This window comes from Mus caroli, unplaced genomic scaffold (genome assembly GCF_978045245.1).
Source record: "Mus caroli unplaced genomic scaffold, Mus_caroli_1 scaffold_1, whole genome shotgun sequence".
Classification (NCBI taxonomy): Eukaryota; Metazoa; Chordata; class Mammalia; order Rodentia; family Muridae; genus Mus; species Mus caroli.
The window spans coordinates 154,942,416-154,966,468 of NW_028227256.1; the positions used below are offsets into that span (position 1 = coordinate 154,942,416).

The window sequence follows — 24,053 nt, forward strand, 5'->3', positions numbered from 1 at the left end:
AGAGCTAGCTACTAGTTAAAGATGGTTTTATCATGGAATGTTATTTTGATTTTCTCCACTTACTGTGATTGAAAGTTTTGTTGGGTATAGTAGTCTGGGCTGGTATCTGTGGTCTCTTAAGGCTTTAAAATAGAACATCCTTCCAGGCCCTTCTGGCTTTAAGAGTTTCTACTGAAAAGTTACATCTACCTTTATTTTATATGGTTCTTGGTCTTTTTCCCTTGAGACTTAATATTCGTTTTGTTGTTGTTCTGTATGTTTAGGGTTTTGACTATTATGTGTTGTGGGAAATTTCTTTTCTGGTCCAGTCTACTTGGTGTTCTGTATGCTTTTTATACCTTGACAGGCACTTCCTTCTTTAGGTTAGGGAAATTTTCTTTTATGATTTTGCTGTAAGAATTCTCTGTGCCTTAGATCTGGGTTTCTTCTATTTCTATTAATCATAGATTTGGGCTTTTCATGTTGTTTCAGATTTCCTGAATGTTTTGCACCTGTAATTTTTTATATTTAACAATTTCCTTGACTGAGGTATCCTCTTATTCTATCTTGTCTTCAATGCCTCAGATTTCCCTTTCCATATCTTATATTTTGTTGGTGAGACTTACCTCTAAAGTTTTAACTTCCTAAATTTTTCATTTCCAGTGTCCCCTCAGTTTGGATAATCTTTAGTGATTCTATTTCTTCCCTTCATCCCACTGTTTGTGTTTTCATAGATTTAATTAATGGATTTGTTCACTTCTTCTTTAAGGTCCTTGAGCTTCTTTTTAATAGCTACTTGAAGTCTTTGTCTTATGTTTCAGCTATATTGTGTTTCTTGGGGCCTACTGGGGTTGCTGGGTTCTGATGGAGGCATACTGATTAACACTGATTGTGTTTCTGGCCTGGTATCTAGGCATCTGATTTTGGGATGTTTGTGATAGTAGGTACTGATAGCTGGTCTTATCTTTGTTAGGTGGGTTTTCTGTTCCTTGGTTTCTGTTGCCTTCTCTGGATCTTAGCAGAATGTTGTGGCTATGGGTTGCCTGGTACAGAGTGCTTTTGAATCCCTGCCACCAGGTAGAACTAGAACATATTTCTAGAGTTTGGGGCTGTCACAAAGGAATGGGAGTGGGCTAGAATCATGGGAGGGGTACTGAAAGGGTCCATAAGATGAGTAAAAATAAATGAATTTTAGAGAATCTTTTCTAAGGATATAAATATCTGTACCACTCACCCACACACAGCTTTTCCATGTCTACATAATAAACCCTTCACTAGTCCATGAAGATGCTCTATAAAGTCACGGCTTTGAAAACACATCCAGCATAACCAATGGCTTTACCGTGCAGTAATGGAGCTGTATAAAACTCACAAGTGAATTACAGTAGCAAGTTCTAAATTAACAAACACATTTTCCTTGTTACAATTTACAAAATTGTTCTAACAAATTAAGGTTTTGGAATATATATTTCATAGAACAATGAACTACTGCAGAAGAACTTGGTACTGTAGCATTTTCATTTTGATTCCACAGTTTATAAATGAAGAACTCAGTATCAGTTCTGACCCACATGGTTCTGAAAAAGGCAGGAAGCTATGATTAAGACACACTGCTAGGGCTGGAAAGATGGTTCAACTGTTAAAAGCACTGACTATTCTTCCAGAGGTCGTGAGTTCAATTTCCACCAACCACATGGTGACTCACAGCTATCTGTAATGGGATCCGATGCCCTCTTCTGGTGTGTCTGAAGACAGTGACCATGCACTCATATATGTGAAATAAATCTTAAAACAAACAAACAAAATACTGCTAAATTCTTAAACCGTTTAGGAAAACAAGAAGATGAACCTTTAAAATACCAAGTAATATAACAAACATAACCACAAACTAGATAATAGAAATGGTATGATTTGTTCTTTGCCAAAAGAAAAAACTACATCAGAGCTCAGTTACTGACCACCTCACTTTACGAAATATCTTTAGGACTCACTTTTGCATGATTAATTACTTCTCTAGCCACGTGAAGAAATGGCTTATCATGTTCCCTAAACCTCTTGCATTATACACTATTAAAAAACGAGGACTCAGCCAGGCGGTGGTGACATGGGCCTTTAATCTCAACACTCAAGAGGCAGAGGTAGAGCATGCAGATCTCTGAGTTTGAGGCCAGCCTGGTTTAGAATGAGTTCCAGGACAACCAGGGCTACACAGAGAAAAAAGAGCAATCTCTTTACAAAGCAATAGAAAATATATGTGCCAAACATAGTAGTAACTAGGGAGAGAGGAATAAGTTAAATTATAGATCAAATCAATGCCTGTAATGAATTGTCACTTATTGAATATAAATAGTAAAAAATCTATGGTACTATCAGTCCAAATATAAAGCAATTAAAAACTCCCTCCAGACCCCTGAACAGCAAATTGGCTCACCATCTCATTACTATCATGAAATAAAAATCATGTTTGTTTTTTTTTTTTTTTTAAACATGTCTCATCTTGTAACCTTCGCCGACCTGGAACTCACTATGTAGACTCTTTTGGCTTTAAGCCAGCAATTCCCCTGCATCAGTTTCTTGAGTACAAAAATTACAGATACAGAACTATTAAACTATTATTCCAGTCCAGGTTTTTCTTTTTTTTTTTTTTTTTTTTTTTTTTTGTGGTTTTTCGAGACAGGGTTTCTCTGTGTAGCTCTGGCTGTCCTGGAACTCACTTTGTAGACCAGGCTGGCCTCGAACTCAGAAATCCGCCTGCCTCTGCCTCCCGAGTGCTGGGATTAAAGGCGTGCGCCACCACGCCCGGCTTTTTTTTTTTTTTTTTAAACATTTTCTTTTTTTTCTTTTTTTTTTTTTTTAATTTATTTATTTATTATATTTAAGTACACTGTAGCTGTCTTCAGACACTCCAGAAGACAGAGTCAGATCTCATTACAGATGGTTGTGAGCCACCATGTGGTTGCTGGGATTTGAACTCTGGACCTTTGGAAGAGCAGTCGGGTGCTCTTACCCACTGAGCCATCTCACCAGCCCCAGGTTTTTCTTTTGTTGTTATTGTTGTTTTAACTAAATTTCTTGATTCCTATTTAACGCAGAATTTTTAAGTTTTCCCTCTGTACACTTAACTAGAAGCAGGAAGATAAATTGTCAATGATTTACTGATTAGAGAAAGCAAGTAGAGGGGCAAATCAGAAGGGGTGAATAACAACTCAAGAAATATTTACTTATACTTGTTAAATTTTGAAACAGTATTGCCTATTTTCTAAAAAAATTCAACTAAAAGTATATTTGAAAAATGTTAATATTTTCAATAACCTGAAAAATATACTGTAAAGAGAAAAAAGCAGAGTACTAAAAACATATAGTATATCACCAAATATGTACACAGGGGGGAAAAAAGGAACAAAACATAGAATAGTTACCTCTGAGAAGCAGATTTGCAAATGACTTAAATTTTCTTTGAATTTTCCAAATTTCCAAATTTTCACATTAAGCAATTTACAATTAACAATTACAAAATATTAAATGCAATGACTATGTGTCCAGGAACTTAGAAATTAAAGGATAAGGTAAAAAGTTAACTAGGTATATCTAGGTTTCGAATTACATATATAACATTTGTACTTCCTTAAAGTTCGGATTACAGTTTAAAGAATTTATGCCTAAAGAACTAAGATAAAGGAGATGAAAAGCATGGAATTTGTCTTCTGGCCTACCTCTAAAGGATACTGTAATTATTAATTATCATCATCCTCCTACTTTGTGGATGTTTTGTTCATTTTTGTTTTCTGTTACCTAGGTAATGGTACTTCCAGCATTTCCCTTAAAGACTGTGAAACTCACAATCTGGTATTTCTCACTGTAGAGTTTCCTAACCTTCAGCTTTGAAAGGTCATCTCCCTAAGGGAAGCAGTAAGATCTTAGAAGCTAAATCAGGAGGCTAAGGAATCTGAGGTTAAGAGTTCCAATCCTGACAAATTGTGGAATTTGTCTCCAATTTTGGAAATAAGCTGAACTTCCTGAGCCAGTTTCTCTCTGGCAAGGACATCTTTTATAGCTGTTTCCACAGACTCAGGACTATTAACTTTCAAGTTTCTTTTAACTTTTCACACTACTTTGAATTCTGTTTTTGGGTTTTTTGTTTTGTTTCTTGTTAGATATTTCTTCTCTAAATTGTCCACAATCCTACTCTATATACATAAGTATTATCAAACCCTTAGTCTCAGAATGCATACATGAGACCAGAACTCGAACAATATTGAAGATAATTATTAATGTATAGAAGGCCAATAGAACTTAGAACTAAGCAAATGAAAAATTAGAGTAATCTGATAAGAAAAAGTAGAAAACTTAAAATGTCTGATTGTACAGCAGAAATAAGAAAGATAATAATCTAGCAAACAGAGACTGCAGAGATGGCTCAGCAGTAAAAAGCATTTGTTAATCTTGTAGAGAATCAATGTGGGTTTGAGTCCTAGCATCCACATATGAATCACAACCATCCCTAACTCCAGTTCCAGGTGATCTGAAGCCCTTTTCTGACTTCCACAGTACGGGACACACATGTGTGGTGCACACACATACATGTAGGCAAAACATCTGTACAAATAAAATACGCCAATTTAACAAATGAGGTTTTGTTACACCTGCAAGGGTTTAAGTATTGTTCTCTTATTCTATACTCACTGACATGTGCTGTTTTCTTTCTACTTTCCTTCATGTACTTCTTCAAGATTGCCTCACTAGGAGACAAAGCACATTAACTATGTAAAGTCCTCTACCACTGCGCTTCAGCAGTACTTGGTAGCCTTTGGGAAGAAAGGTGGGTTGTTTTTTGTTTCTTTTTGTTTGTTTGTTTGTTTTTTGTTTTTTTTTTTTTTCACAAACAGAGGGCAATTTTCCCTCTGCCAAAACCAGTGAGGCAATTTCAGTAGTGCCTTTAGCACGTTTCAAACTCCTCTTCTAGCTAACAAGACCAAACATCTCTGGTTACCTGAAAGTGTTTTCAATAAAGTAGAATAAGAGAGCAAATGGCTAATTTTTTTCTGGATTAACTCAAGACATTAGTTGATGCTTTTTTGTGGTTAACCGACTTAAAGATGATCAAATCACTTTGCTACCAAGGAGAGCGACTGTAAAGAACTATTACATAAAACTCTCTGCTCCGACTTACCTCATGCTTCTTCCTAATGAAAACAAAGAATCAGAAACCACTGCCTTGGACTTCAGTAATCTCAGTAAGCCTACTACTTAGTCATGTGAGTTCCTTTTCTTCTCCTCAATAATGACAGCAATTTCTTTTACCTAATATTATAGGACATTATTGTACATTTGTTTTAATATTGTGAGTACTCAAAAGCTGGGTATGGTAGCTTATGCGTATAATACCACCACTCAGAAGTCCATGACAGGAGGATGATCACAGATTTTAAGCCACCCTGGGCTATATAGTGAGTTTCAGTTCAGTTCAACAAATATAACCGCTCAATTTTACAATCTGAAAGAGATTGAGGCAATTCTTGTATGGTTCATATTGCTCATGCTGGAAAGTTATATAAATCCCTATTTACAAATCTGTGATGTAAGTCCACAAAACTCTGAGCACCTAAGCTTTGTTGATACCTTCTCTCACATTAGTCTCTGACCTACACTAATGCAGTTATTTATAGTCTTTAGAGCACTTGGCTTGATTGCAGAAATATTAACATGACTGATTCCTGATGATTTCTCTTAATGTCAGTTGGATATTAATACCACTGTATATACGTTGTATATATCAGTTTTCCAAATTCACTTTTTAATTCTAAATTACTCTAGCCCAATGACTGTAGAAGAGATTATAGATATACAATTTAAGTCAGTGAAAAATACTAAAATTCTCTGAAAATAAGGTAGTAATAAACCAGTGAAAGAAATTAGAACTGTACTAAAATAACTTAAATTGTTCACCACTGCCGGGCGGTGATGGCACACACCTTTAATCCCAGCACTTGGGAGGCAGAGGTAGGCGGATCTCTGAGTTCGAGGCCAGCCTGGTCTACAGAGTGAGTTTCAGAACAGCCAGGACTACACAGAGAAACCCTGTCTCGAAAAACCAAAAAAAGAAAAAAGAAAAAAAAATTCACCGCTGTCTATGAATTGAACATTAATAGAACATGTAATATGAAAATTTTTCTCTCAAGAAAATGGGGCTACTTGAATTTAAAATTACACAAAGTTTTCTTGGAAAGTCCCTATGATCTGAAAGAAGAACTCATTTATTTGTTTCTTACTATGTAGCCCAGACAAGCCTTGAATTCAAAATCTCCCTCCCTCACTCTTCCCAATGCTGGGATTACAGATATGTATGACCACACACAGTCGTTAAAGAACTTAATACCCATAAATTAATCCACGAATTTGGAGGAACTAGGATGATGGCTCGGTGGGTTAGAACCCTTTCTCCACAAGAACGAGGAACTGATTTCAAATCCACAGCACTCACATACACCCAGACATGGCTGTATGGCTGTGACTTCAGCACTGTAGGCAGAGACAGGCAGATCTCAGAGAGGTAAATGGCCATCTGACCAGCCAGCCTAGCAAAACCTAGCTATATGCTCTGTGATAGGCAATGTCTCAAGGCAATAAAGAGCCCACATCTAGTTCTGGCCCCCATAAATGCACACATATACACACAAATGAATTTGGACAACATTCAGAACCTATGCCAGATTATAAGTACTGAACTCAAGCCTAAAACTCAAAGAACTTCTAAAATATTAGTACTTGTTTGTGATAGCTTAACTAATAATTGTGAGAAAATTAAAACACTTAAGTACTGTGAAGATGTTTTGAGATGTATATGATACATATTCGCTGATCTTTCTTCTACCAGTCGGTTATATAGAGCACTGAAAACATCCTGACTTGATTGAACAACTTCATTCAGGTATACATTATTACAAAACAGGCTACATACTGAAGCATGTAAGAATGAGAGACTGAGGGCAGGGGAAGGGGGAAAAAAAAACAATTTACTCATAATGTCTAAAGTTAAATAAAAACATTCTACAAAAAGCCAGTGAGTGAACCACATTTAACTCACACTGGGCCAAAATGAAGCCAAGCATTCTCCAAAAGCCTTTAATCCCAGCACTCACAAAGCAGAGGCAGGTGGATTTTAGGTCCAGGCCAAACTGGTCTACAGGGCAAGTTCTAGGACATCCAAAACTACAAAAAGAAACCCTGTCTCAAGGGAGAAAGAAAATGTAGTGGGCCAAAATGAAACAACTTCCTAGACTGGCTACTAGTTATAGTATCTTAAATAAACACAAAAACATAGTCTCTAGAAGTGCAAAAAGCAAACTTCATCTTTGACTTATCTCCTGAAATGCTAAACATTATATACAACTACATGAGCCTTCCACTCCATCAGCTCACAGGAGAAATGCTTACCAGCTCCTGCTGTCACATTTCTAGACGTCTTAGTACTTAGTGCAGTACAATTCACTTCCTTAATCTTGTGTTTGCTGAAATACAAAATAGCACCTACCAACTTTTAGAAACTTTCCAGAAGGTTCCTTTTGCAATCAATAAAAACAGAAATCTACACTAACTTAATGTTAATGCTGTTCCTCATTTTAATAACAGTATTTTAGATAAGTCCTAATGGAAGTACTAAACTGTAAAGTACAAGGTATCTGCTGACTCTTTAATGTACTTGATCTCTGATTCTCCAAGAGTGATCAGTGCACACACACCCTTGCAAAACCTGTTGCACAGAAGAGTGCAGGGCACTACTACAGAAGTTCTAGAGGAGCTGGAATCCCTTTCAGGGCATCGTACTCTTGCTATTGCTCCCTTAAGGTTCTCATTGTTTACCAGGAGGCACAGACACTAAGGCTAGCTTTGCACTCCTGTTTCCTTTGCTAGCTTGCTGAGCTTTTGCAGGCAATTGACTCTGCTTTGACGCTATAAATATCTGGGAAATGTTCTGCATTGGATGCTCTTGGATTCTGCATCCATATTTAGCTGTTTGTGGCATGTCTTTGTTTAAGCCACTCTACCACCCATAAAATCAATCAGGTTCAACTCTAAATGGTCAAACGGAAGATGAATTAACATTTAATGCCTATTTACTATGAGGCACAGGAACAATCTGCTAGACCTGAGGACAATAAAGGAGGTGGTAAGAGAAGCATATAAACAAGACAGACAGACTAATGTCAAAACTTTATACTCTTGACAGGACGGAGACACAATTTATTTGTTAATACTGGAATGAAACATTTTACTCAAACAAAGGACAGTATAAACATTTTCTCTTAGCTGTGTCTCAAAGACTTGCATTTGTTTGTGCTCTAAATATAGACCCACCTACTACAAAGCTCTGAACATATTCCAAAGCAAATCATGGTAATACACAAAGCTCTGGATGCATTAGCAACCAAAGAGCCAAACTTGTTAACCGGAGTAAAAACAGTGCCAGTCTTCAAATCTGTGAAATAAACTAAAGAAATACTGTGCCTCAAAGTTTCTATGAGATATCCTTAAGAAAGGAGAAATGTTTTTGTAAGTTTTTTTGTATGATTTCAATGAAAATTCTCGAAGAGGATGTGAGCTAGCCAGCATCCAGCATCACTCAATACCACTCCTCAGTATAATTAGCCTTTGAAACCACATCCATCTCCACCTGCATAAGCCAGACCTGAGCAGCATCCTGCCTCTACCTTCCTACCTTGTGAAAACAGAGTCCTCCTGATGGTGAGTTAAAAAGCACTCAACTGAGAGCTTGTTCAACAGCTGGCTTCAAAAGTCAGGACAGAATCTGTAGGCCAAGTTGTAGTTAAATAATGGGATCAATTAGACCACGGTCCATATTTAATCCACAAACTTAGAGGAAAGGAGTGAAAACTTCTCTGAAACAAGTGGACCACACTTTTAAAAAAAAAGTCTCAGCTGGGCGTGGTGGCACACGCCTTTAATCCCAGCACTCTGGAGGCAGAGGCAGGTGGATTTCTGAGTTCGAGGCCAGCCTGGTCTACAAAGTGAGCTCCAGGACAGCCAGAGCTATAAAGAGAAACCCTGTCTCAAAAACCAAACAAACAAACAAACAAACAAAAACGTCTCTATAAATTATGTAGAGGATCAAAGATAACCCAAGAATACACAAATCGGACAAGAAACAAAAAAAAAAAAAAAAACCACTTATATTACATAAATGTTTACTTTCTTGCTGGGCATGGTTGCCCATGCCTTTAATCCAGGCATTTCTGGAGGTAGAGGCAAGTAGTTCTCAATGAGTTTGAGACCAGCCTGCCATATGGCAAATTTGCGTAGGCCAGCCAGGGCTACGCAGTGAGACCCTGCTTAAATAATTTTTAAAAATTGATTTTCCACATTATTCTGACCTCAAAGAATCATACAATAAACAATTTTTTTTGGTTTTTTTTTTTTGTTTTTTCGAGACAGGGTTTCTCTGTGTAGTCCTGACTGTCCTGGAACTCACTCTGTAGACCAGGCTGGCCTCAAACTCAGAAATCCGCCTGCCTCTGCCTCCCGAGTGCAGGGATTAAAGGCATGCGCCACCACGCCTGGCTCAATAAACAATTTTAAAACTATCTAAAACAAGCAAGACCCCCTTTGTTTTGGTTTGTATGGACAACAAAGCAGTCTCTAGGGAAAAATCCTTAAAAGAAAAGCAGCAGCATTAAACAGCAAGTAAAACTGAGTTTTAATTAACTGACAAAAATCAAACATTTAAAAAAAAAAAAAAGATGATGCAGTGGAAATTCTACCACTAAACATAGAAATACTCCCTCTGAATAACTTCTTGTGCATGAATTTATGTGCATGTAAGCCAACTACTCCAGATTCCACATTGTATGCAGAAACCTGGAGCCAGGGAAATAAAAATGACTCAGACAAAATTAAATGACAACGAAGCTGTGGCAAAACCAAAACGAAAACTATCTGGTTCTTGGCCCTAGTTGTATGCTACTAATTTCTAGGTTTCTTCAAACATATTTAGACGTGTGTGCATATGACAAGTCCAGTTCTAGAACAGACTACCAAAACATTAGTAAAAATTTACATGGGTTACATGTGAAGGATATGTACAATAAGGTCTAGAATATCCAGCTCTGAACACTTGTCAGCCAATTTCATATATACTAACATGGTCCTCTCTCTAACATTGTATAAAAACAGTAAGTGAAAGTGTCCACAGACAGAAGATAAAATGTAACCACAATGTATTCCAATTTATAGTCATTTTTAGACTCTCATCAACTTTTGCTATAAGTGATCAGCTAAACTGAACTAGCAGACAGGTGGACTACCAGGCAGCAAAGCTTTTAATCCAACCTGCTGAGAACGAATTGAGGAACTCTGCATCAGTTCCCACCTCTTTGCTTTAATTCCCCCATTCAGCAAAAAGGAAGAGAAGAAAGAAAGAAAGAAAGAAAGAAAGAAAGAAAGAAAGAAAGAAAGAAAGAAAGAAAACATTTAGAAACACCAGTAAAATACTAAGTAGTACATACATAAATTTCTAAGAACTAGCTATAAGGAAAGTTGCTTTATATATATATATAACTAAAAAGACCCTACAGATTATTTAATCCACTCATTTTATAGATAAGGAATCTGAGGCAAAAAGGTGGCCTTATCTGCCCTAAATTGTTTAATAATTTCTAGTGACAGAACTGAGGCAAGAACTCAAATGTCTGGGATCTTTCCTGAAGTCAACTGAACTGTCCAAAAGACAACTTACAAACCATGACAAGATGGCCTTGAATTATAAAGCACAGAACCTATTTGGAAGTATGAAAGCCAAACCATAAATACAATATGCTGATCACTAACAGCATATTAGACGAACATGACTGCAGGACAGCATCTCAACACTGTGTGATCCCAGATACTTCAAATTGGTCATCTTATAGTCAGCCACATTACTTACGTCTTTTATGGTCACGTGTAGCAGAAACATTCTGCTAGCTTGATATTTTGGAAAGCCACAGCTAACCCATGCATACAGCATGTTTAACGTTGCCACAGCCTTTCCTGAATAGAAAAATCATCATTCAGGTTTAATTTAAAAGATGGTTACTCGGAATGCAGAAAGGGAAAGTTTTTTTTAGTGTGTTCATCACTTTAAACCTGCTGAGTGGCAACCGGGTAGCTTCACCACGAAAACCAGAAACAACAGTGCAATCTGAAACAATCTACACACTCAGGACAAGCAGAGAGTAAGGTTCAAGGAAAAGCTGTCGGCAAATCTACTGCTACCAAACACTTGAACTGGGGCTGGTGCAAGGGCTAGGGCTGGTGTCTCTTCCATCTCTGCCCCCCCCCCAAACCCCTCGATTTTGTTTTGTTTTGTTTTTCATTCATTAGCTCATCTTCTACTAAGATTTTTCATCTCTTCCTCTCAACACTCGCTTCACACAACAGGAAGGAAATGAAATCCCATTCACTTGGTTTTGTGCCTTGTTCCATCCTACCTTCCTGACGACTCAGCAGCAAGTGCCTTTAATTAATCACCTAAGAATTACGTGTCCAGATAGCTCAACTCTATAAACTTACTGTGGATATCTAAAGAGGTCCAAAGGAGCCTACTGAGTCACATAACCAGGCGCTATATATTGGATAAACTTGTCAAAAAGCATTTTCTGCAACAAAAAAAAAAAAAAAAAAAAAAAAAAAGATGTGGACAGCTGACCTAGGTTAGATGGGGGACTAAGAATGCATCAGAGCCCAAGGAAAGATGAGAAACGCCAGCCTCTGAGGCAGACGACTTGTGAGCCTTACCGAACACCCGGACCCAGCTCTGCTGCTGGCACACTGATTCCAGAAGGATCCGATCCAGCATGCCACCGGCCACTGCTCCGCTGACTGGGACGACCGCGTCCAGATCCTCCGGGGGCAGCGGCGAGTCGGACTCCAGCCCCGAGAACATCTCCGGCCACGACAGCGCCTCCGCGGCTCCTCCGGACGACGGAGACAGCTCCATGGTGTCCCAGAGGGAGCAGGCGGCGGCGGCGGCGGCGGCGGCGGGGCGGGCTTCCCGGCTGCGGGAAAGGGAGGACGGCGCGGCCACCAGCACCCGAACGGCTGCGGGCGCGGACACCGCTCACCTCCTTCCCCGCCGCCCACGGCCCGAAGGCCGGGCGCCGCAGCCCACCTGCAAGTGGAGGGTGGGACCCCGGCCGGGAGGCGGGTCCAGCGTGGTCTGGAGCGGAGGCGGGTCCCGGCTCAGGTGCGGGTCCGGAGCGGACGCGGAGCACCGGGGAGCGCGGGCTCACCTCCCGCCCCCACGCAGCCCTGCTCAGCCCCCGCGGGCGCGTTCGCGGGCCGCCCGGGCTTGGGCTGAGGATGGAGCGCGGCCAGGCAGGGCTGGGCTCGGGGGCGTCGCCGCCAGGGGCCGCCCCCTCTGACCGGCTCCCGCCGCCGTCGCCTCGGGGGCTCAAAGCGCCGGCTCCCTCAGCTTGAGGGGCGCGCCCCGGCCCAGCTTCTGTCCGCCTGGCGTCGGCTTGCTCCCGCGGAACGCGCAGGCCGGCCCGCTAACTCTCAGGCCGCCGCTCCGGCCGCTGCTCGGGCTCCTCCGGCTCGCGCTCCTCTGAGAAACCCACAAGCCCGGCAGCCGCGGCGCTGGCGGCGGCGGCAGGCGGCATCCCAGGGTGATAGGCCGAAGCAATCGAGTGCCGAGCTCACGGCCGCGTGTGCAATCCAGTAACCGAGCGGAGGAGGAACTGCCGCCGAAGACAGCAAAAATCGGGCACCGAAATACTCAGCGGGCCAGGCCCGCCTACTTTCCTAAGACTATCCTGCTCCGACCGCCTCTCGGTGCGGGGATCCTCGAGCTGCTGGTGGAAGCAGAGACGGTGTTGGGGAGGCGGAGAGAAAACGGGGTGCGGGAAATTTAAAAAGATGGGAAAGGCGCTTCCCTTTTATCTTAGCCCCTATCCTGTTGATTTCTGGACCAATGCTTCTTTCTCGGACGAAGAACATGAAGACGCTGCTTTATCTAACAGTCACCTCGGAGGAAACGCCATGGTTCTTCCACAAGGGAGATCTGGCCCGGCGTCTTGGATCCTGAGATCTGTGCGAGATCCCGGCTTTGCGCCCTGTCCGCCCTGGAGCTGGATTTATCATCAGTTTAGAATAGCATGGCTACGATGTGCGGTGCAGATGGATGGACGAGCCCCGCAAGTACATGAAATGCCCCAAAGCCCCAGCATTAACCAAACAAGCTTCTCTTTTTTGCCTTTGATCTTTGCAATCTGTTGGCTTCTCTTCTAACAGTGTCACTTAGGTTTTATTTTTGGTCTATGTGTAAACTGTCTTCCTCCCTAACATTGGCTTCGTTTTGTGCCCACCCAAAGCGGGATTCACCAATCCAGATTTCAGAGATTGCAGGCAAAAATAAATAAATAATAGTAATAATAATGATTTCGGGTAGGAATTTACCAATTTAAATTGTATTGACAAATCAGGTTTTTCAACAATTTATGAACATGGCTACTTCAAACCAATCAGGAATTTTTCATAATTAGATGATGCTAAAAAATATTTGGGGGGAGGGTTTTTGTTGTGTCCCAGCCCACCCCAGCCATCATTTCTCTCTACTTTGACCTTCTATAAGAGGTCAATTTTCTAGGTTTTAGGAATTCTCATGTGTTTTTGTGTTTTATGGGAGTTATAGCATGCATTTTATAATTTTCTCCCAAATTTTACATAGAGTAATAGCATGTTAAAACAAGAAGTAACTTTAAAGATCCTCTCACCCTTCCTCTTGTTTAACAGGTGCAGACAGGACAGTCCACATCACCTGCCAAAGCAGCCAGCAATGCAACAGGTACGTCTTACAAGCTCTCAGTGATACTGATTTCTTCAACTCTGATCCTTCAAGAACTCTGTGATTAGATTTGTTAATCTGGTGCTTGGCAATGAAGTAGAGTAATCCCTCCCGGTATATAGAAGCCCTCTTGCTTGCTATCTGACTACAGTCAGCTCTCCAATTTTAATAAATGAGAGATAAGGAAGCTAGAAGTTACAGGACCCAGCCCTAAATAAATCTAGTGTTTTCTTTCTCCCTTCCTTCTGTTTAGTTTCAAGACAGGGTTCCTCTGTGTACCAGCCCTAGCTGCCCTGGAACATGCTTTGTAGGCCAGGCTGGCTCTGAACTCAAAGAAATAGGCCTGCCTCTGCCTCTGCCTCCCGAGTGCTGGGATTAAAGGTGTTGGCCACCATACCCAACTCAACTCCAATTTGTAAAGATCTCTGAAGGGACATTGTCCTTTTGCAGTAGAGGGAGGGAAGGAGAGCGAGAAAACCCTTGGCATAGGATTTCCATTTGTATTGAATTATTGTTGATGTCTCAAAGAGTAAGTGAATATGGACACCAGACGTACAAATCCAAGTATCTACTCATATGTATGGATGTATTTACCCAAGCTGTTATCCCCAAAGCAGCATTAGGAATGGTATATAAAATGAAGGGAAAAAGGTTTTCCAAAAATTGATCTCAGTGCCATCATGTCTCTTAAGGGAAAGGCTCTGTCAAACTCCCTCTCATCCTGCTTCCTTAGTAACCTGTTTCTATCCAGACCACTAAAACTCTAGTCACTACCTCACTTTGGCATCCTGAGCTGGTACGCGTTGCACACCATCCTCCAGTCACCTAAGTAACATACATCTGGAGTGCATCTAATGTCTCTAGATCTAAAGGAAAATACTTTCACGACATGGAGGGTAAATAATTCTGTAATAGAAACAGAATTTTAAAAAGTCTTTTAGCCAATGGAAAAATAATGAAGCACAGAGTACTGTTAAATTGTCTTTCTGAAGATAACTGAATTAAAACTCTAGCCTTCTGCAGGAAAGGATGGTACTGCCTATAATCCCTCCCGGGAGGTAGAAGCAGGAGTATCAGGAGTCCAGCCCCTTGGGTACATAGAGATTTGGAAACCAGCCTGGCTACTTGAGTCTCTGAATAAAAACAAACAAGAAACCATTAGTAGCCTAATTTGAGGGGAGGGAGCAAGATAGGGTTTCTCTGTATAGTTTTGGCTGTCTTGGAACTCACTCCATAGACCATTCTGGCTTTTGACTCACAGAAGAGATCCACCTGCCTCTGCCTCCAGAGTTCTGGGATTAATGGCATGTGCCCCTACTGCCCTGCTTAATTTATTAATAAATCTGCATTCTTAAGGATTTTTGGGTTTGCAGCAGGTAGAGTTGTTCTGATATTTGTGAGGAAAGGTCATTTTTTTTCCTGAAAGTGATTATCATTAAGAAAAATAATATAGAAAAACAAAAAGTTATAAACCAGTTTGTATTGCTCAAGGTAGTTAATGCCACTTGCATTTGTGCCTGTGGTATCTCTGCAGTATATTTCTGGATTTTAAAGTGAAAACAGACTTTTGTATGCTCTAAATCGTAGTTCGCAGACAGACGATGAAAGAGTTGAAGATTCATTTCCACCTGCTTTGTCCTTCTGCTTTGGAGCTTTAAGATGCTCAGCACATCTATAAAGTGGATAATCACTGCTCCTCTTGTTCCCCAAAATCAAACCCAACAACTAGGACAAGTGGGAACTGAGATTAGGAACCTGTGGAAAGATGTGAGGAGTGACGGGAGGAGTTTCCCAGATGATGGTCTAAAAAGCAAAATCCAGGAACAGTCTGAGCTTTCTAAAAGATAAAAGAGGTCACTGCTTGTGAGCCTGTATCACTAATCTTAAATGGAGATGAGGGTTTGAATCTTGGCTGTTAAAACCTAACAGGTTTGTTTGTCTTCCCTCTTTCCTCTGTCTGAAACTGCAAATACCCCAGGAGGTCCCACCCATGTAAGTGCCCTTCCCCCCACCCTCCGCTTCTCTCTGCCGATAATCCCATAAACAGGAAGTCAGGAGGCTGGCTTGTGCACGTCAGCACTTCTTTTCTGCACCCCCTTTCTTCTTGAGCATAGGGCCCTAACACTTTCCGGATTGTGTTGTACAATGTTGGTGATACAAGGGAATTTTCTACATTTTTCAACTTTTTTCGCAATTCTGGGTCCTACAGTGTGATTTTCTCATTTTCCACCTTTTTCAGGTTTTCTTGCCATATTCGGGGTCCTTCAGTGTGAGTTTTTAATATTCTACTTTTTTCATGGTTTCTCACCAAAAAACTTGAAAAAAGTGGAAAATGTGAAAATCACACTGTAGAACCCAGAATGTTCAGCCTTCCCCTAGATCTCCAATCCCCCTAGATAATCCAGGCACTTCTGTGACTATAGTGTCAGCTGGATAATGTTGAGTTTAGGACACCTTATCACCAACCCATCTGCAGTGCTGCGGTCCAATCAGGAGCTTATAAATGTTGACTACATCCACCAAGATGGCATTTCCTGGATTTCAGACTCAACACTTCCCAAATCTCTTTGTGTCCCCTGTTTCCCTCACCCAGACAGCCTCCCGATCTCTAATTTATTGTAAAGGAGCAGCTAGTAGATCCTACTTCAGACTCACAGAAATCCAGTCATTTATACCTTCCCATGGCAGACCCAGTTAGCTGCGTTCTTTCCCCTGAGGACTTTCTGCTTCCAGTTTTATCTTACCTTCCTTATAGGTGATTTATCATCAAGTGTAGTTAGGACCAGATCACATCGCCTACAAAAGGAAAGAAAAATGCAGAACCATCCCATGTCTACAAGGACCACTCAAATGTGATCCCCACCCCCACCCCCAAGCCAGTATGCAAAGCACTCTCCCAAAAATACCTAGCTCTTTGTTTACTCCTAGCTGCAGGGAAGCAACCCCATCAAATGCCAAAGGCCTTAATCAAGTCCTTCCTTATTCTCCAAGCTGACAGTGACCCCCAGCTTCCTCCATTTGTTCCTGTTTCACTTCTGGGATCAACACAATAAATATTGTGGTACAGTCCTTAATGCCCACAATTACGTTATAAACATCATGAAGGCAAAGACTGTGTTATATCTTTTTATTCCCCCACAATGCCTTTCTCAAAACATCCTTCCAATGATATCAGAAACCAGGAAGCAAGGAAGTTGATCTATGGGAAAATGAAAGCCTTGTTTTGTTCTTGGACGTGTGGGGCTGAAAAAGACATTTAAAACGAATTTAATCACTCCAGTCCTTCAATTCATTTTCTGTCCTGCCCCCTCCTCAGCTGAAACTAAGCATACCTTGCTAAGTATAGTCCCAACTACTGAGGAGTCTGAGACTGGAGGATCACCTAAGTTGGAGACTAGCCTGAGCAATATTGAGATCCCACCTCGAAAATGAATTAGAAGGAACACATCTAGACCCTGAAGAATGGCTTGGCTTGCCCAAGGTCATATAACTAGAGACATAGGAAGAAGTCAAATTTGAATCATCTGAGTCTCAAACTCACCAGCCAAAGGCTTGCTTCCCACCTTTTCCTTATTTATAAAGGTTTCCTCGGTAAAAACAATTTTACTCTTTTGCATATTATTTAAGCTTAAAGCATTTGTGCCACATTCCTAGCCCCACATATAATTTTAGCAAAATTATAACTTTTTTTTTTTTTTAACCAAAGGACCAAACAGAGACATCAGAGAAACATCTGGTCTGATTCATCAGGGCAACAGCACCGTTTCTATTTATACATGAGCACAGCCCTATCTTTGTAGCTCTCAGCTGTTGCTCGCTGCTCAATATGTCCCCTTTTCAACCTTGTCTGCCCCTCATCAAGATAGCATCCTGCATCCCGGCTTGCAAGCAGAACCTAACGTAATAAAAGAAACATGCACCCCTTACTTCCCAAAAGGGTTCTGAACTTTAAAGGAACTATTATTTCTCTACTTTCTTAGTCCCTTTGTTCTAGAGCATGAGACAGCCAGTCTCAAGTGCTTTGGTAGGTTGCTGCCACTCTCTCTTGCATTCTTGGTAGAAGATGCATGAGAGCCAAAACTGAACAACAAGTTATGTTTGGAAGCAGATCGAGTTCAGAAAGTAAATGTAAGGAAGGGAGCTGGGGCCTCCCAGCAACATTTGATAATGATTAAAACACAGAGGCTCCGTGATCTTAGGTAGGAATCGGGACAAAAGGGAAGGAAGGAAGGGAGGGGGTGGAGAGGAGGAAGGAAGGAAGACCCGCCAGAGAACCCTTTTGTCCAAGCGCCCTAAGAGAAAGCCACTGCTTGTAGCAGCCACTGACACTGTTGTTTGGAAAAGCCATGCTACATGCCAGAGACAAACAGCTCTCTCTCTCTCTCTCTCTACCAGTGACTTCTTCTTGGCAGAAACGCCTTCAAAATTATGACCTCACCTCAGCATTCAACTTTAGGAATTCAAAAGGAATAAAAACAGAGCGAACCACAATGGCCTCTGACATCAGGGCCTAATTAAAATCCCTTAAGATCTTAAGCACTGAAAATAATAAGGTGCCCAGCTCCACCCTGTGTAATTTAAAAATAAATGGCAAAGTTTCGGAAAAACAACAAAGTTAGGGTTTCCCCCACCCCAGAGATGACAACTACAGAATCTGCTCCAGAGACAGCAAATATAAAACTTAAATTTTTGGAGGTTTTTAATGTTCTTATACACATCTGTTAAATGATACAACTCTGCTTGGAATACAGAGCAACAACATTGATTAACTTACACATGATTCCATTGTCTTTTTGGTATCCTTGAGAACAATACCATAATAGCTGGCCAATATATGTAGTTTGTAATGACCTATATTCCCTTTGTCTCTTGTAGAAAGAAGAGTGTCAGTGTATCAGTTATAAGTCTTAAAAGTTTTTGGTGGTGGTGGTGGTGGTGATTTGGTCTTTTGGTCTCAAAAAAAGACATTTTCTGCAGCACAAGACAGGAGTTTAGAAGCAAGTTGTCAGAAAATGATTTTGGAATTTGACTCTACTGAGATGTTATGGCCAGACAGTGAAGTCTAGAAAGCAACAGATAACTGAAGCAGGTTGGAGTGGGACATGGGCATAAAGGAGGTACACAGAAAATACAAGCAAATGTATTGACACCAACTCTAGGATGCTGCTGCTGAAGGTTCAAGCTCAACATCCCACCAATGAGAGTCTCTTTGATGATATCCTTCAGTCTCCCCCCATACCTCTTCCATCTTTTGCCTCCTTTTTTTCCCCAGAGACTGGATCCACCTACTTTGGGGGGGGAGGGTGTGAGACAGGGTTTCTCTGGTAGCCCTGGCTGTCCTGAAACTCACTCTGTAGACCAGGCTGGCCTCGAACTCAGAAATCTGCCTGCTTCTGCCTCCAAAGTGCTGGGATTAAAGGTGTGCGCCACCACTGCCTGGCTGGATCCACCTACTTCTCTCAAGTTTTAAATAAGTATTGTCTCTTCCCAGTGCTTTCAATGATGGTTCCTTCTTTGAATCCATGTGTCTATCTCTTCCATCTAACCAAAAAGCTTTGTACCAGTGCAGTCTACAGATGCTCAAAACTGTACTTGAAATGCACCCAAAACACAAGCTGGATGGATGGATGGGTGGATGGATATGTAATAAACCAAGTAAAGCCAAATGCTATTTGGGGAATGTAGGTGGTAGGTACATGGGTATCCACAATATAATTCTTTTAACTTTCCTTTCTGTTGAAATTGTCATTATAGCTCTCCAAGATCAGGCCTAGGTCGATCACTGACCTGGCTAAAAGTACCAAGAAGGTCTGGATCATTGTGGTGCCTCTCTCCAGAAAATGGTGACAAAAATTGAAATCAACCAGCACACCAGGATCCTCTGTGGCAAGACCAAGATAATAATGGGGGCCACTGTCATCTGGCACTGTTGCCGTGAAGGAAGTGGTTCCTTCACGGCAACAGTGGCTGGTGGGTCCTGGATTTACAACATCACTTCTGCTGTCACAGTCAAACCGGCCATCAGGAGACTGAAGGAAATGAAAGACCAGTAGAAGTGCTACCGTTTGAGCAGCCCTGGCCTGCAATAAATGAGTTCATTTCCTATGACAAATTGTAATAAAGTGTTGGTTGAGTAACTTTGCTGGCCCAGTGTCTTCCTGGAGCTACCATCAACCCCTCTTTCTTTTTTCCTCTCTGAACTTTCAAAAAAACAGACCATATTCATTGGCTCCACTACCTCCCTCCCTTCTGGTATCTCTCTCCCTACAAATATCTAAAGAAGAAATAAGGTGTTAGAGTTGGAATCCCCTTAACACTCCAGCCAACCCCTTTCTCTTCTAGTGACCAAGATATCATTCTAATGTTGGCATGCATTTCTTCCACACACATATGAAACATATCCTTTTGTGTGCAGTATTCTCAAGGGTTATCAATGTTATTACTTGTGGGCCTACTCCTATCATTTTAACAGATAAATATCTGTTTTATATATATAGTCATCTGTTATATATATAAAATCATAGAATTCACCATTCACTTATGCAGTCTACTACTGAGTTTCCACTTTATCACAAACAGTATCATTAAACCACTTCTCATGATTCATAGGTTGACATTACCGTATGTCTCAAATGAATTGACATTGTATAGTTTCATATATCCAATCCCACAAAACACTGCTGGGTTCTCTCCAGTGTAGCTGCTTCAGGTTACAGGAGCAGGGTTTCCTCCTCACACCATGCCAATATGTAGCATTACCTGCTTCAATTGGCTTCTTGTTCTTCAGTTTTTTGAGATTCTCAAGATTATATGGCTGGACACATGACTCAGCACTGATGCTCTTCCAGAGGTCCTAAGTTCAATTCCCAGCAACCATGTGGTGACTCACAACCGTCAGTAATGGGATCCGATGTATATGGTGTCCATAAAGACAGAGTATTCACACATTAAATAAGTCTTAAAAAGAATATACAAGCCGGGTGGTGGTGGCACACACCTTTAATCCCAGCACTTGGGAGGCAGAGGCAGGTGAATTTCTGAGTTCGAGGCCAGCCTGGACTACAAAGTGAGTTCTAGGACAGCTAGGGCTACACAGAGAAACCCTGTCTAGGAAAAAAAATTACATATATATATATATATATACAAGAAAAACAATCCAACTTAAAGCTTTACCTTTCCCCTTTTGATGTGCTCTTGTCTATTCAATATTGTCTGAATTGCCTAGTCACATTCTTTGCAGATTTTTTTTTCAATTGCAATTTTGTCTTTTTCTGTGATTTATTTTTTTTTAAAATCCCCTATATACTGACTGTGGCCTGATCTCTTGGGGTTTTTAATTATTATTATTAATATTATCTGATAATAATGGTACAAAATAATATACTTCATTTTATTTTTACAAATGTATGTTATATTCTTGTCTCCCTTTACTTTTTACTGCTATTCCTTTCTTCTCCCAAATAGATAGTCCCCTTTTGTCTTTCATGTCTCTCTTAACATATATATATATGTCTCCAGTTCTATCAGTTTTCTTTCAAACCAGTTTTGTTCTATTTTGGCTAAATATGCTTTGTGTCTGTTTTCAACATTTTTGCTAGATTTGTTTCTGGGTACATTATTCCTTTTGTTATAACTAGATATTGTATTTTCAAATTGGTTATTGCAGTTGTACTGAAGCTAGTGATTTTTGATTATTGATTTTGGGTCCATCAACATTTTAAAAACTTGTATAACCATGCAATAGTAAAGGATTGTCTCAAATATACTATATAGAGAAAATTTCATTATCTGTATATAATGTTTATTTTTGTTCCTTAGTTTCAATAATCTGTACATTTTGTTTCTTGTCTTACTGCATTGGTCAAAAAGTCCAGAGCCATGTTGAAGAATTATGTCTATATCTTGTTCCTGGCTTTGAGCACTGAATATTTCTTATTTTTCAGTATTTGCTCTAGGCTTTTAAATATATTCAGATGGTCCACTATATTTCTAGATTTCTAAGAAACATTTAAAATCAAAAAATGAGTGTTAAGCCAGGCAGTGTTGGCACATGTCTTTAATCCCAGCACTTGGGAGGCAGAGGCAGGTGGATTTCTGAGTTCGATGCCACCCTGGTCTACAGAGTGAGTTCCAGGACAGCAAGGAGTACACAGAGAAACCCTGTCTCGAAAAACTCAAAAAAAAAAAAAAAAAAAAAGAGTGTTAAATATTACTGATTTCCCCCTGCCCGGTATTTGTTGAAATAATCATTTAATTTTCTCCCTTAATTTAATATCAGTGAGTGACATTAATAGATTTCATAAATAAATATCTTCAGTTCTGGAATTTAAACCCTCCTTATTAATAAGGTATTTTCTTTTTTTTTTTTTTTTTTTTTTTTTTTTTTTTTTTGGTTTTTCGAGACAGGGTTTCTCTGGATAGCCCTGGCTGTCCTGGAACTCACTTTGTAGACCAGGCTGGCCTCGAACTCAGAAATCCACCTGCCTCTGCCTCCCAAGTGCTGGGATTAAAGGCGTGCGCCACCACGCCCGGCAATAAGGTATTTTCAATGAGTACTTTCTTTAGTTTTAATGTCTCTATATTTGTATGTGTGACTGGTCAATCATTTTCTCTTCAGGCACTGCCCTTATTTTGTTTAAATATTCTTCCTGGGAGTCAAGGGAGTTGCCTTCAGCTGTCAAACTGATATTTAAGTAGATACATTTTAAGTCTTTCAGCTCTATATTACCACACCCTGCATTACATTTAGCATAATTGATCACCTCCTTAAAATGTATTAAAGCTTGTGCTGGCTAGACTTATGTCGACTTGGCACACAAACTAGAGTTATCTGAAAGGAGGGAAACTCGACTGAAAATATGACTCCATAAGATCCAGCTGTAAGACATTTTCTTCCTTTCTATTTTTAATTTTTTATTAGGTATTTTCCTCGACATTTTCATAATTAGTAATTGATGAGAAAAGGCTCAGCATATCGTGGGTGGTGCCATCCCGGGCTGGTCGTCCTGAGTTCTATAAGAAAGCAGGCTGAACAGGTCAGGGGAAGCCAGCCAGTAAGCAGCATCCCTCCATGGCCTCTGCATCAGCTCCTGCCTCCAGGTTCCTGCCGTTTGAGTTTCTGTCCTGACTTCCATCAATGATGAACAGGGCTGTGGAAATGTAAACCAAAGAAACCTTACCCCCACCCCCCCCCAACTTGCTTTTTGGTCATAATATTTCACCACAATAGAAACCTTAACTAAGACAAAGTTAGATATGGTAGTGCTGCCTATAGCCACAGTAGAGGAGGTTGGTGCCAGAAGGTTTGCTGGAGGCCAGGAATTTGAGGTAAGCTTGGAGAACAGAGGAGATCTCTTTCTCTCTCCTCCTCCTCTTCTTCCTCCTCCTCCTCCTCTTCTTCCTCCTCCTCCTCCTCTTCTTCCTCCTCCTCCTCCTCTTCTTCTTCCTCCTCCTCCTCTTCCTCCTCCTCCTCGTCTTCCTCCTCCTCCTCGTCTTCCTCCTCCTCCTCGTCTTCCTCCTCCTCCTCTTCTTCCTCCTCCTCCTCTTCTTCCTTCTCCTCCTCCTCCTCCTCCTTCTCCTTCTCCTTCTTCATCTTAATGACATCATAGTCTCAGCATTCTTTCATATATCTCTAAGTTCTCTGTGGTCTTACCATCACCCTGGAATTCTCCTTGACTACTCCTCTCACCTCATGGAAGTTCCCCACGTGATCTGAAGTGCCCTTGGTATTTCAATATTACCTGTATGAAGATGAATTCCAGTGCTATGCCTTTAGTCTGCATCTCTTCTCTCCATTCTAGATTTTTCTATCTTGTTCTGGCTCATCTAAAGGTGACTTGGGATTTAACGATTTAGAATGGGATTCATCATTTTCTCCACTGAACACACACCCTCCTCCTGTTAACGAAATCTTAACCTACGATCCCATCACCCGTTCCTGCTATCCAAAGAAGGAACTCTTTGATAGTCTCCTCCATGCCAGTCTGTTGCCAGTGACAGACAAAGCTGTCCCTGTCTCTGCTCTTCACTATCCATGCCTCAGTTAAGGCTTTCTTCAGCTTTCACCTGAACCACAACAATGAGCTAACAAAGTTCCTCTGGTTTTCTACATTAAGTATGGATGCAACTATAACCTGCTAGTAAGTGTTCTTCTTTAGACAGTGATGTAACTTATCGAAAATTCTGGTCTCGCCATGCTCCCGTATGACCTAAGTCCCTTTCCCAGCTGCGTATTGCA

The 24,053-nt window shown here is 40.8% G+C and overlaps 2 protein-coding genes across 5 annotated transcripts in view; one reads left to right on the forward strand and one right to left on the reverse strand.

Moving 5' to 3' along the window:
* The window catches only part of Rasal2 (RAS protein activator like 2), a 268,302-nt gene extending 256,100 nt beyond the window's left edge, over positions 1 to 12,202 (reverse strand). For all 4 annotated transcript variants that reach the window (XM_021170069.3, XM_085842391.1, XM_021169981.3 and 1 more), the window contains exon 1: positions 11,770 to 12,202. In XM_021170069.3, the coding sequence (XP_021025728.1) occupies positions 11,770 to 11,971 (202 nt within the window). In that variant the 5' untranslated portion in view covers positions 11,972 to 12,202. The remainder of the gene's footprint in view (positions 1 to 11,769) is intronic.
* A 30-nt stretch (positions 12,203 to 12,232) lies between these two features.
* Positions 12,233 to 19,947, forward strand: LOC110300199 (putative protein encoded by LncRNA PSR). The gene is made up of 3 exons (XM_021170305.3): positions 12,233 to 13,170; positions 13,765 to 13,816; positions 19,571 to 19,947. Exons 1-3 carry the CDS (start codon positions 12,889 to 12,891, stop codon positions 19,588 to 19,590), a joined length of 354 nt encoding a protein of 117 aa, XP_021025964.1. The 5' UTR covers positions 12,233 to 12,888; the 3' UTR covers positions 19,591 to 19,947.
* Positions 19,948 to 24,053: the final 4,106 nt, after the last annotated feature.

Bases quoted from the DNA above. Each gene is read 5' to 3' on its own strand.
- LOC110300199 (XM_021170305.3), top strand. From the start codon at position 12,889: ATGGGAAAGGCGCTTCCCTTTTATCTTAGCCCCTATCCTGTTGATTTC. The intron at 13,171-13,764 runs GTACATGAAATG...CTTGTTTAACAG, and splicing joins TGGATGGACGAGCCCCGCAA to GTGCAGACAGGACAGTCCAC. The intron at 13,817-19,570 runs GTACGTCTTACA...TTGTCATTATAG, and splicing joins AGCAGCCAGCAATGCAACAG to CTCTCCAAGATCAGGCCTAG.